Here is a 14704-nt window from a genome sequence, read left to right as displayed (position 1 = left end):
ATATATATATATATATATGAAGAGTTTGGTTCCAATATGAGATAACTTGACTTTACTCAGGGCTGGGTCTAGGAGGGTCTAGAATGGTCTAGAATTTTCTTGTCCCTCCAAAAGTATCCAGCTCATAATTAAAATAATAAATCATAAAAACTTATTATTAAATACTTACTAATGCTTAATTGTATTATCTAACGATATGTCAATTTAATCACAGAAAATAAAAATATGCATGAAATTAACTATGATTATATATCTGCCCAACCAGAATATGCGTTTGCCCTCCCCAGTTGAGCCATCCTACTACCGGGCCTTACTTAACTTAATTTCTTATCATTCAAAATAATTAAAAATCATCATTAAAATCATTCAGGTATTGCAAACCATTGTAATATGCATGTTGCAGTATGCACATTTGCGATATTTTGATGCTTGCAGCCCTACTACACAGTATATATGTACTGTTTGCATGTATTGATAGCAGAGTTGTGTACAGTAGAGAAAGTTTACATAATCTCTACTATGGTTTCTTTGAATGTTACTTCATCGTATTTTACTTCATTTAAACAACTTTTTTTTAGCAAATATCAAAGTGAAGAGTAATCCATCCTTCAGGCTATATATTACAATGTTAAAAGTATAATTCTGTTGTTAGCATTCCAACTATTGATGGAAGCTTTTAGCGTCTGTCTTTATTTTTTTGTAATTTTTTGTAGTATAGATTTTTAATATCAACACTTTATTAGTTACAAGATGAAACATACTTATAAACTTAAAGGACAACTGAAAGTCAACTTTTTTTCTGTGTTTAAGTGCTATAATCGGGTCCCTGGTGCATCTAGCAACCCAGAAAACGTGAAAAACAAGATCCCAGCAAGCATGTGAGAAATTGAGCCGTTCAGATTTCGCTCCTGATGTGACGTAGACGCAGGCTCTTATTATAATATTACTGCCCCTTAATCTACACAATTTCACCCATGGCGCTACCGCCATTGTTGTTTTCACAAGCGACAGCATTGTACGTGACGCCATGTCTAAAGTTCGTGGACAACATGCAATATATTCGTTGCACAGAGTCCTAACCTCGGAAGAGACATGAGTGGATTTATTTTATTTTTAGTGGAAATCCCTCAGAAACCATAAATTAAAACCTGCTTGTTTGTGCAAATCACTTCAAGCCTGAGTGCTTTATCAATCTGGGACAGTACAAGCAGGATTAGCTTCAAAGTTGTTCCTCAAGTGGGATCGAGACCAACTGAACGAGACAAAGTTGCCGATGTAAGTAATATTTATCAACAGTCTGAATTGACGTACATGTACCGTATATATAGGAGGATACAGTTAGCATACGATAGCGAAGGGATCTAAATCAGTCACAGGCTAAATAGAACATTCAAAGCCAGTGTTAAACTTACTCTATATTTATATGTTATTTGGCAAATGGGCACTTGGATATACTGTATGGGCACTTGGATATACTATACGGTATGTATGTTAATACATTATGTGCGTTAATATGTTCAGCTGCGGCAAGCTGTTTGTTTTGCTAATGAACTGGCGTGAACACTAAGGTTAGTTTCATTTTAAACGTCTCAAATCATTTGTACTTAGGCTGAAAAATCTGTCGCAGCATACTAGTTATGCTCTCACGTTGTGTGTGTAACGTTATCACTTGTCAATGACAAGCGCTAAAATCCATGTAATTCCGCTGAGATCTGCAGGTGCACATTCCGTGTATTTTAGGCAAGCATACACCACAACGTGAGCGCATTAGGATGCGCTGTTTGCTGTGATGGATGTTTTAGTCTCCGTACAAATTATTTGAGACGTTTAAAACTAAACAGCAGTTCAGGAAACATAATTTAGCTAAACCATTGCCATGGCAGTACTACACGTGTGTTGTGTTGACTCGCCGGACGGAGGGGGGGGTGGTGCGCTGTAACTCATTATCATTTAAAGAGACATGCACCAAAACGGGTTGCTGTGAGCATAGCTGTTTTTGACGAGGCAAAAAGGATTTTGTTTACACAGCCATTGAGTGTTTTTAAGCAAAATATGTTCCAGACATTTCATGAAGACCCTAATTAATCATACCAACTTGTTGAGTGCTCATATTATGAGTTCTTTAAATCTTATTATTGGTGTGGTTTTAGTCACTGGACCATAATTTTCCAGCGTGGAAATGGACCTGATAGAAGGTGCAGGCTTAAGCACACGCTGACTGCTCATACATTATTGATAAAGAATCCTGTTTTGCAAGCTGCCAATCATCTTGTGTAATGGTTTGTCAGCTGGAGGTGCATGTAGCACAACGCTGTGATCCAGCCCGGCCTCCACAGGAAAATGCCAAAGAGAACACTTTGTGTAAATCGTTTAAATTGCTTGAAATGTCACGGGCTGCTGGAAGTCAGATGTTGAATATTGAACTCTAAAGCAGTATAGGGTTACTGTGGAAATGACGTTCTCATGTAGAATTCTGTGAGTCTGGAGTAATTATGCGTAAGGGAAACTTGGGGACATGTTATTTATTTATTTTTATCCCTGTGTGTGGATGAGAGAGAGAGAGAGAGAGAGAGAGAGAGAGAGAGAGAGAGAGAGAGAGAGAGAGAGAGAGAGAGAGAGAGAGAGACTGTAATAGACTGTAACTGTAATAGACAACTGTAATAACATTAATAGAATGAATAATAGCAAGGCTGTTTATAACTGAATGGTGGCAACTGTAACAAGCAAGATTATAAATGTTTCTCTTTGTGATTTAAGAATTTACACATATTCCTATTAAAAGACGTAGTGGCTTAAAATACATTTACCAGAATATATTACTATTTAAATAGCTTTTCTTACCCAGAATAATTCACTCGCTAAAACTATGCCATTGACAATTCACTGTTATTCTACTCCATTAAGATGAGAGAATTGATGGAGACTATGTTTTTCGCTTATCACTCTCTCGCCATCAAGCTGTATTTTTCTCCCAATAAATATGACTTTTGTTTTATGGCTGCATATCATCATCGCATATATTTTCCTTAACTTGCAGTTCCATCTTTCTGGGGGCTTGTAAATTCTGCATGGAATCTGTGTTCTGTGGGGAAGAGACAGTCTCCAGTCAACATTGAGACCAGCCATATGATATTTGATCCCTTTCTGACACCTCTGAGGCTCAACACTGGCGGACGAAAGGTAAACCATTTCTTATCTGATGTCTGCATGGCTAGTATCAGTGTGGTAAGCTGCCAGGGAGAGCAAACATTGTTTCTGCTCTCAAAGTTCTATGTTTGATCTGCTGTGAAATGGATTCCATTGGGTTGTTGGTTATGTAAGACGCAGATTGGCTAAGGAGAGTTTATTATGATGTTTATGATTGTGCTGTTTTTTAAGTAGCCCATAGCTACCATTACCGTTTCTACATAGTTATTTTATCAACAGTCTCTTTTTAAAATGTTGAGAACCCTAACTATTTACTCTGAACTCATAGCTGTTTGTTGTACTGAATGGTGTTAAGGTATTTGATAGGATGGAATGTTTTTTTTTTTTTTTTTAAACTGATGTCCTGCATTTGGCATTAATAGAGGTGGAGTTTTCTAATTGTTTCAACAGGACCCCATGACAAGTGATTATACAGCCATTTTGAAAAAACAAAAACAATAGACACCCAATTGAAACCATCACAGAAAATCTAATACTTTCCATTAAAAAGCATTAAAACCATTACAAAATTCCTTTTTAGATAAAATCTCACCTATAGAATCCATCACATACCAGTAGACGCCATTAAAACCAACACGATTCCCATCATAACCACCCTGCTGAAAAAAACAATAGAAACCCAATGGAAACCATTACAGAAATTCTAATGATTTCCTTTAAAATACCATTATGAACCATTCTCTTTTTTCCATTCCAACTAGGGCTGAGTATCCCCAACAACTTCACAATACGATGCGCATCACAATACAAGGCCACGATACGATACGTACCAACAGAATCCATCACATACCAGCAGACACCATTATAGTTTCCAATAAAACCAATACAATTCTCAACCATTAAAACCATTAGATTTTCAATTGTTTTCTCTGCATGGTTTTATTGTTTTTTCAGCAGCGCATTAAATCCAAAACATTTTGTTTTGGGTGGGGTTCCGTTGTTTTTTTCAGCAGGGAGTAACGTTTCACCCCCCCCAAAAAAGTCACCCAAACTTAAACTTTTTTAAACAATTCATTGACTGGCCACTAGAGGTTGGCTCCTAAACAGAGCAGAATCTCCTTGAGCCCCATGTTAAAATGTCCAACTTTATAGCAGAAAAAAACATGTTTACAGCCAAGTACAAGAAATGATTTTGGTCTATATAGGAAATTTTGCCCTTCATGACAACTGTTAGGGGGTAATTTTTTTAATAACTCATCCGTTTAAATTAATTACAATTCTGCATAATTAAGGGCGTGGACACTTTCACCAACCAGGCACCTCAGCTCTACCCACGTCCCGCTTTTTTGCCCATTTTCGATTAACTGGGAGTGACGTGCTGCCAAGATGGCGACGGAAGCCTCCGCCCACTTTCGGCTTAAGAATTGCTCTTCACAAACCTACGGGTGACGTCACGGACACTACGTCCAGTCTATGGTCTCGCCATCATCGAGTCTGTCTATTATTAGATGAAGAAAGAGAAAAAACTGAGACAGACGAACTGTACAGTAGTACTGTGAAACATTTTAGGCACTGTAAAGCGGGGATTTTTTCAAAAATTATGTCATAAATGGATTATTTCTTTTTTTTACTATTTACTAAATCAAATCAATATTTGGTGTGACCACCTTTTGCGTTTTTGTCCAATTTCTCCAGGTAGCTTTGCGGGTAGGTTTCTTCAAGTGTCTTTGAGACATTGCTACAGTTCAGTTTAGTCTGTGTCATTTTTTCCTCTTTCTTCATGTAATAATAGACTCAGTGATGATAAGCCAGATCTCATTGTGGAGCATACCGGTTGATGTCACACTCCTTGTGCATGCAAAAATCTCACTGGATAATTACAGTGAATGTACTGTAAACTGATAAATTCCTTCCGACATACTACAGCAAAATATAAATAACTGGCTTAAAGCCATTTTTAGTGCTTATAATACTAACAAGACTTACATGTTCATGTTCATTTTTACATCGCTCGCTTGACAAAAAACAAGCTGAGGATTTCATCCTTTGTAATATAAATCAATTCACTTTAAATTTACTTCAAGTATTTCTAATAAAAAACCTTTTTGATTACTTTTTGATGGACTGCTTCACAGTGGCGTACTTGTTATAACATTACTTGTTGCTTGTTACAATTGCAGACAGTAAATCATCAGCAATGTTTCTGCATAAAAGTGGAGTCACACAAAATTGTCACAGTTTGTTTTGACTGCTTCTTGTATTCTTCCTCTTTTTTTGATTTTCTGGTATTATAATGATTCATTCCACACGGTATGCTGATGTCAACACATGCAGCAAAGTACTGTAGTCCTTGATGAAGGAGATTGTTGATATCACACACCACCAAAATATGCGTTTGAGTTTCTGTCAGAATAGAGGTTTACATTATCAGCCCTTCCGCAACGTGATAAACAGACTAATGAATAGTTAAAGGAAATTTAAATGACCTCAGAATAGAAAACCAATTAATCAAGAGCAGACATGCATCAAGGTTATGCGCTTCAGATTGAGGGAATCACAGTTATTAAATTGTCTGTATTAATTTAATATTTGCACTGCCGTAGATGAGCCGCAATTACTTGAAGATCTTTTAATGAATTTAATCGCAATGACAAGGGTGGAAGATGACAGTATCTTCTCTTATTGATGTCTCGAATCAGCAAAGTGGAGAATCTGAGATGGAGAATCTGTCACATGAAAATATTTCTCTTTCACTGTCATTAGCTTTGGGGTACTGTAGATATGAGATACTGTAGGCCCTAATAACCGTAACGAATCAGCCAAATGCCATTTAGCATAATAGAGTTGTAGTACATAGGATTACGGGCTTTGAATGGGACAAAGCCACGCCCAGAGACCAACAATGACACATAGATTTTATTATTTTACGTGAATATCATATTAGATTATTCACTGAATCAGCCTTGTCATTGCGATTTTATTCGCTTGGGTAGTTGACAGCATGAGATGGCATCAGGTTATCATTCATCTTGATCATTGTTAAAGGGGTCATATGGCACGAATACGTGTTTTTCTGTGTCTTTGGTGTATTATAAGTTGCCCATGCATGTATTAGAAATGTAAAATTGCAAAAATTAAAGTGTCGAAACAAAAGATGCATTCTATCTAAAAGCGAACGCTCACCCAGACCTGCCTGAAACGCCTCGTGTAACCACACCCCCACAAATCTACGTCAGTTCGTGGTACCTGACCGAAACCTGATGTTCCAAATATGGTAAGAGGCGTTACATTTCCGTCACACGCTTGCAGTATTCGACCAATCACTACGCACTGGTTAACTGGCCAATCATAGCACACCTCGCTTTTCAGAGCGATGAGCTTTGTAAAAAATCAGCGCGTTTCACAGAGGAGATACAAACATGCACGGTATGTGGAAAATACAGCGTTTTTTTAACCTTAAATCGTGTATACACATTACACTACATCTAAAACAATTGATAATATTTGTTTTATCCGTGTCATATCACCCCTTTAAAGTGACTCACACAGACCACAAAAAGCGGTGTGAAATAAGTGTAAAACACTAAGTTACTCGTGTTCTTTTCTTTTTAAATTCATTGACTTCTCAGAGGGCACTTTTGTCAATAATTTTATGACGTTGAGGATAATAACAATGTCAAGGATTGTCCTGGTCTACAGCATGGGTGAAAAGTCGCCCTGTGGCACTAACATGCTGGCGGAGCCCCTTGAGATGGTCTGTAGTAAATAAGCAAATCATAACTTTTGTTGTCAGTGTGTTTTTCACAATAATACTGTAGCATTGATAGTAGGGTTGTCTCGATACCATAAACATATCTTAAGATACTATACCTTACGGAATATCACGATACCAAGTAGTATTGTGCTGCTGTGTCATGTTAATAATTAAAATCTACAGAATAGACCAAAATTCTTTAATACACATTTCTCAGTGAACTTTACTGCACACTACAATATTTGTAGTATTAACTGTAGTTATTGGATAAGTTTTAGCAAATACTGTAGTATACTATAATAGTTACTGTGGTAAGATTTAAAAACACTAGTGTCTAGTAATTTTAGCAACGTAACTACTAAACTACTATTTTTTTAAACATTGGAACTAATTCATTCAATGTGCGCCAAATTGCATTTATAGCAATGTTTATAAAGGAAAATGTTAGGCTTACTTTAAATGTGACTAAAACGGCCAGTAGGTGGCGGCAAATTTTTTGTGTCAGTGAATCATTTATCCATCTCGTTCAAAACCGCTGTTGTAATGTAACCTCATAGTCAGAGTAATGTGTGTATTATTACTTTTACCAATGCTCATCGACCTTAACATTTAAACTAAACCCTAATAACTTCATACAGGTTTATAGTATTAGTATTAATTGTTGAGACTACAAGAAAAAAATAATGTTTTTTAGGGTTTGCAACTAACGATTATTTTAATTGTCGACTAATCTAACGATTATTTTTTCGATTAGTCGACTAATCTAACTATTATTATTTTTCATTAATCTAATAAAGATTTGTTGGATTACTTTATTAATCCTTTGGCAAACTTTGCAAATAAACAATAAATTCTAGTATTTTCTTACATTATAAAGCAAATCATACTTTTTACTCCTACATTTTATAAATAAATATTGTTGTTATAACATTTTAATCCGTGTTTACTCACCATATTCTTTTAATTAAGTAGTTTTAATTTTAAAAGTAAAAAAAACTGATTTTTATGTACTTAAGTACTGTATTAAAGGTAAAAAAAATGTTTTATTGCACTTATGCTTTTTGTTGTCCTTATGTTGTTCCAATTGCTTACATTGTTTCCCTCATCTGTAGGTCGCTTTGGATAAAAGCGTCTGCTAAATGACTAAATGTAAATGTAAAAACATTAAAAAATGTGTATATGAAATACTAGAGCATGATATAGGCCTATGCTCTGTATTTTTTTCCTCCAAGTAATTTCCGACTCTATTTTCAGTCTCATAATGTAATTGTGTAAATGTAAAAATACTACTATCTGTCTCTGTTTATTGTACAAAACTATCACCGTATAAAAGACTCTAATGCAGAGTGGCGTTAAAGCGAGCCCGCGCACCCTGAACTCAGAATGATGCGCTTAATGCATTCGCTTCGTTATTTACAGTTATGTGCATCCCGGACGCACAATGATGCGCTTAAAGCACCTACTCCTTCTGAAGTCCCGGGGATCATTTTGCTCCCCAAAGTAAATAATAGTTATTACACAACGAGAAGAGATGATATGTTACATGTTTAACACATCAATCCGCATCAATCCGACAGTATACAGTCAAATCAGAGGATTAAAAAGAGTTATTTCGTATGAAGACGCAACATATTCAGACCTCTTCCAGTGCTTCTAATAATCTAAGCTATACTCAGCGAGTAACTCACAGTCTCTAGCAAAATACATTTTAAACAAAACCATAGACTATCATCTTGTCATTTTGAAGAATAATGAAAACATTGGAACACCTTGGAAAGAGTAGCATCCTGACCGTCACCGTACACTTGCATGCTGACTGGAGATTGACAGACAGCACCAGCGGAGGTCAGAGTTTCTTAATTATGCTATATTGGTTTATTCCTCGCATAAAGCTATCGAATGACATAAAAAGTGCATTGGTGGTTTCATGATAGTTAGTCCTTTTTGAAGCTTAAGAGTAATTTAAGCAGGGTCACAATCTGCAAAGGTTCACATACACTAACTTACACTAGTACAATAGCGTTAATGTAAATCATTAATGTAAAGTGTAGTTTTACATTACAAAAAAGTAAATTACAAAAAAGTAATTTATTATGAAAGTCTACATCTACGTGCCCCTCTCCGTCCATTTGTGATTGCGTGTCCATGCTGTGATGATCGCATTCCGGGGGTAACGTTAGGGGGAATTCCTCCGTCCATTCACTAACTTACTGCGTCCGAGGCTCTCGATCGCTTTTTGTCGGGTGTATTATACTTTTTCTTGTTCTGCTGATTTAACTTACACACGCCCAGGAACAGAAACTGCTATTACAACAGATAAACGTAAATAATATGAAGCGTCGACGCATTTCACTCACGAACGTCGACGCGTCGTTGCAGCCCTAATGTTTTTAACATCACAAACACATGTGGAATGTGTTTATTTAAACACTTGTGTTAATCATAAGTAAAAACCCATAGGATCAAACATGTGATAACGTGAACCCAAACAAGTGCTCGCGTTTAAAAACATATTACTTATGGGTAACATATCATCACGTTTTGCATGTGATCCTATAGGATTTTACACTGTCCTATATTTATATTATAGCCTATAGGCTACGCAATCGTAAATCTTTATTTCAAAACAAGATAATAGACATTGGTTATTGTCTACCGTAACACTGTAAGAAAAGTTTTGCCGAGGAACCTAAAAAAATGCTTTGTATAATTAAATGTATTCAAGATAAAAAGTATTGCGTAATATAACTAAATCATCTCGTGTGGCACTTGCCAGCCTGGGCGCAGCAGATGAGACGACATCGAAAAAGGTGATTTTTAGAGCAATTTAAGCTTAGCAAACCAAAGTAATGAAACGGTTCATGTCATGTTTAATTATTGATCGGAAAGATGCTATTTAATTGTGATTTTTGCCAGTGATTTTAGAAATATATGCCTTCCCCCATTCAAGTAGACTTGCTATGATGTAAATAGGTACATCAGTCTCTGAAAAAGGAAGAGATTGCTTGTTAGGTTTTTATTGGTTTTTATCTATTATGTCAAGACAAATTTTCTTGTTACCATTGTCTGATTTGGGGCCCCACAAACCCCAACTGTCAGACATATAATATTCTGTGTGATATAATTGAAATATTATCGAAAGTAAAGAATGAGGACAGCAATGTCATTTATACTGTAAGCGGTCCAGCGGGACAAGGCGACTGAAACCATTTAACATGCAAGAAGCATGTATTACCAGATGGGGAGTTCTTCTGCCACAGTGGGAAAACAGCCCTCAATCTGTATAATTACACAAAGACCATGCTGGAACCTCAAACATGGAGCCACAGGATGACATCTGCAGTCATCTGCAGGGAAACACATTACATTTTAAGTATTTCTCTGCTTTATTTTGGCAAGGCACCAACATGCTTTGGGTCTTTTCACTGTTCGTGATTTTCAATTCCTTGCAAATGTTTGCACTCATGCACTAAATAGTTCCTGTACCCTTGTTGCTAGTGGTTTATATTTCAGGAACAGACGTTATGCTAAGTTGCTCCTAGACACAAATTGTTATTTGCTTTAACGTGGCAACTCTGCAGAACATGCGGCTTACAGGCATGACTGCTTCATTTCCTTAGCAAGCCGTTTTGTCTTGGCACACACTTGGTGGAAAGTCAACATAAAGTATGATGTTTAATATTTATTTTTAAATTCTTAAAATCGCTTCAACATACACGTGCATTGATCAAAAAAACGACTTATGTTTTTCACGGTGAATTTAATAAGCCACAAAGGACTCAGATGTTTATTGCCGAGGGTGAAATGCCTCGTGATTTTGAGAATTGATTTAGTTATGCAAATTACTGATTCGAATTAATTAGATTCAAGTTTGTGTTGGCTGAACCTGCTAAGCTGTCACAGTATACAAAGAGGTTTGAGCATGAATATCTCAAAGACTGCAATTATGGCTGTCTCGCCACAGCATCTTGCTTGGATTTAATTACCGCTGGATCACGAGAGCATGAATCCCTGCTTTGCGTGGCCTAAGACGGCAATCGCGACGTGTCCGTCTTTTCGTGTATATAAATCTGTATCGTAAACTAGGAGCTAAAATAGGATTAGGAAATAATTACATTCGATCGCTTGCATCTGCAATAGGAGTGCTCTGTAGGGTCCAGGGGTTGCAAGGCAATTTCACCGTATGAGTCGGAGGAAAATGGGTCATGGAGAGAGAAAATGTGGGCAGTAGTTTCCTGTCCTCTATTCTCACATCAAAGCCAGAGTACTCCTCCACAAGTGTGCCTTCATGTCTGCGGTTCAGAGCCAACCACTACAAATGTGAGTTCTCGATTCAGATCGCTCTTCCTTGTTCCAAATCCTAGCGAGTAGTCTGTTGCTTTCTGTGGCGGTATACCTACTGAAATGGAGGCAGCATATAATACAAATATCTGCCATGGAAATTGATGAAATACATTAACTGTAATTGAATAGAAAGGATATCTCGGTATCTTTGAAGACGAATCTTTTTCGGCCGGATTGCAGTTGCTAAAGGAGTATGTTAACAAGCCATAGATCTTGTCAGTATAACCTCATTTTTGCATTTTATGCAAGTCTGATATCTGATTTTACATTATCCATTGTCTTAAGCTCACAATGTTGTTTTAGAAAAAACACATTTTCTATTTGTTTGTTAAACCGTAATGGTAGGGTTGGAAGAGTTAAGGGTTATAGAGGTACTCCACCCAAAATTAAAAATTCTGTCATGAAATACTCACCCTCACGTTGTTCCAAACCTGTATACTTTTCTTCGTTCGGTTAACACAGTATACTCTAAAAAATGGTGCTGTATAGCACTAAAAGTGGTTCCTGGGATCGTAATCATTGGGGAACCACTTTAAGCGCTATATAGCACCATATCTTGGTGCTTCAGTGGTTCTTTAGCAGGATGACTGAAGTGCTATATAGCACCACTTCCATTTAAAGAACCTTGCGTTAAGCCCCTGTATGGTTCTTCATCGGTTCTTCAGTGGTTCTTTGGGGTGGTTAAGGTGCTATATAGCACCACTGCCGTACATAGAACCTGTTAAGCCCCTTTAAAGGTTCTTTACGAATCAAAGAACCACTGTTGGTGCTGTTTAGCACCATTTTTATTGAAAAAAGTGCTATATGGCATCTCTTATGGTTCTACTTGGCACCATTTGACAAAGGTGTTGTGTATATATAGCAAAGTTGAAGATATAGGCTACGTTTCCCGAAACCTTCTTAACGCTACGTCATTCTTATACCTTAGCAGTGGTGGCGATATATTCTTAAGAACGACGTAGCGATTCGAAGGTTTTGGGAAATGCAACCATGGTTCTATATAGAACTAAAAGTGGTTCCCCTATGATTACGAGCGAAGAACCACTTTTAGTGCTATGTTGTACCGTTTTTCTTTAGAGTGTAAGCAAGCAGTTCTGGGGCACCTTTGACCACCATTACAATTTTTATATAACTCACCCTGGTATGGCATGAGGGTGAATAAATGGCAAGAAATGTTTAATGTGTGGGTTAACTATTTCTTATGAAAGGGAGAAATGTATTCCTTTATAAAGCTGAACAAACATTACAGTATGTGATGTTGATTGTTATGTATTGTTTTTGTCTGTCTTACATCTTCTTATATCATTAGACTGACACAAAACCGCAATGGCAAGTTTTACATTCGGTGACCTGCAAGCTGATCTCAATCTGTGCTGTATTTCTCCGGGTAGCGCATTGGTGATCCATAACAGACGCAGTAGCAGCTATGGATTATCCATCAAATGTGATCTGCAGGGAAATGTAACATATGTTTGCGCGTTTATGTTTGCCAACAGACTGACAATGGAAGTGAATGACATACTTAACCAGTAGTGACAGGGGTGGCTGAGTTAAGCTCCGACTCCGTGGATAAACCAGCATTTTCTCACTTTGGCTTTTAATAAGGTCAGTGAACAACCTGATTTAAAAATGGACGAATCACCTCAGTTTTGGATCAGAACGGTTACTGCGCATTTCTAAATCTTTGCATCTGAAGAGACCCCATTAACTTTCATTAGATTTTTATTTAGATTGCTTTGATCTGTTTGCTTAACATGAGCTTGTTTTTCAAACCTGTGAAATGTCTTATTATATAATATAGCAAGACGGTTCATTGTGTTGTCTCCAAAAGCCAGTGGCATACAGTGTATTGCAGTTTAAAGTAATAACAGATTGGGGAAGTAAACCAGTTATTTGCATAGCAACCGGGTTCTGCTTCTAATGTGTTGGGTAAGAACAGCTAAATGTATTTGCTTCGGTAATGACTGTATATTAGAACCATGCGTGCGTTATGTGAATACATACTGCGATAATTATACGTGTGTAATTTTACGAGATGTATGGTTTTGCGAAGCTCATGCCAAAATGAGCAAACAATGGAGCAGGGGTGTATTGGGTTTGGTTGCTTCCCATAGTACCAGCTGAGCTTCAGGGCTCTCCGTGAAATAAATTAGCAGTGTTTTATAATGTCGAGCCAATATTTTAAATGAAAAATCACATGCCGCAAATGATATGTACACCCTGGGTTGTTAGTGGTTCATCAGAACTGCATATTAAGAATTAAAATGTACAAAAATATGCTAATGAGACATTTAGAACACATTACTATTTAATACATCACCGAGCACACACAAAACATATTTATTAATGTTTACACAAATGCAGAACATATAGTACTGCAGTTTTAGTGCGAACATTTGATGCGAAAATTGACCGTGTAATCATTTTTAATGTTTTTTAATTCATGTTTTTTTTTCAACATATTCATGTTAGTGTCGAAATCTGCTGCATTGATTTCGAAGCCTCATAAAAATAAAACCAGTTTTTGGAGGTTTGGATTGGTTTGGACTGTTTAGGTTAAAACAGCAGGCATCATATGTACTGCAGATCTTCATGTTTTCTATTGCTTAATCGCATAATATTTCCTCTGCGGCGGCTGAGCATATATAACCAGTAGCAATGCTGTGCGGCTAGTGGCTTAAAGCAAAGTGTTATCGATCCCTTAATGCGCAATCTTCACCTGCAGTCGCTTGTAATGAAAATATAAATGATGCGGCTGTAGGTTTGCTGAGGTTATGGTCACTTTTGTGACCGTATTACCAAACACACAGTCAATTATAAACCAATCACAGGAGCAAAAGTACACGATAAGGATATCAAGGGAAAACAGAACTAGGTGTGAAATGTCTCTACTCTGAATATTAGCTTGCTGAAGAATATTTAAGCAGCATCTCTACTCTCTCGTGATTGACACCTGAGCCACAACCCTCTGGACAGCTGTCAGGAAGGCTGATTGGTTAAGAACGTGTAAAGGCCTTAAATGTAAAGAGAAGATGAATTCTCCTTGTACAGTACAGTATATACTATTATTAGTTTTAATGTGCATTATTTGTTTATAGATGTATGTTAATGATTTAGAATATATAGACTTTTAGATTAGGAAGTGTAGACATCCAAACAGTTTGATGTTATATAATGAAGTTATATTTCTTCTTTTTGGCTCAATGGAAGATTAAGCCTGCATCTCTATGATCTGCTTTTCTGCAAGGTGGCACTTTCAATTTTATTCATGAGAATCTTACAAATATGCATTATTTCTATTGGAGTGTAACAAAAGCCGAAGTATGTTCATCCAAGAAGGAAATTATTAATCTTTTTCAAGTGGCGGACCACTTCAACAGTAAAACAAAAATTAAGGGCCAGCTTAAACTACACATATAGGGGAAATCAAAAACTACTTCAAAATAATTCTAGTTTTAT

General features: G+C 36.7%; 1 protein-coding gene across 2 annotated transcripts in view; it reads left to right on the top strand.

Annotated features, from left to right (window-relative positions):
* Positions 1-14704, top strand: part of ca10a (carbonic anhydrase Xa) — a 167737-nt gene that overhangs the window by 72280 nt on the left and 80753 nt on the right. For both annotated transcript variants that reach the window (XM_057359014.1, XM_057359015.1), the window contains one exon: positions 3038-3180. In XM_057359014.1, coding sequence (XP_057214997.1) covers positions 3038-3180 — 143 coding nt within the window. The remainder of the gene's footprint in view (positions 1-3037; positions 3181-14704) is intronic.

This window comes from Triplophysa rosa, linkage group LG18 (genome assembly GCF_024868665.1).
Source record: "Triplophysa rosa linkage group LG18, Trosa_1v2, whole genome shotgun sequence".
NCBI classification, from domain to species: domain Eukaryota; kingdom Metazoa; phylum Chordata; class Actinopteri; order Cypriniformes; family Nemacheilidae; genus Triplophysa; species Triplophysa rosa.
Note: the sequence above shows the minus strand (reverse complement) of the source record. Positions and strands in the feature narration are given on the sequence as shown.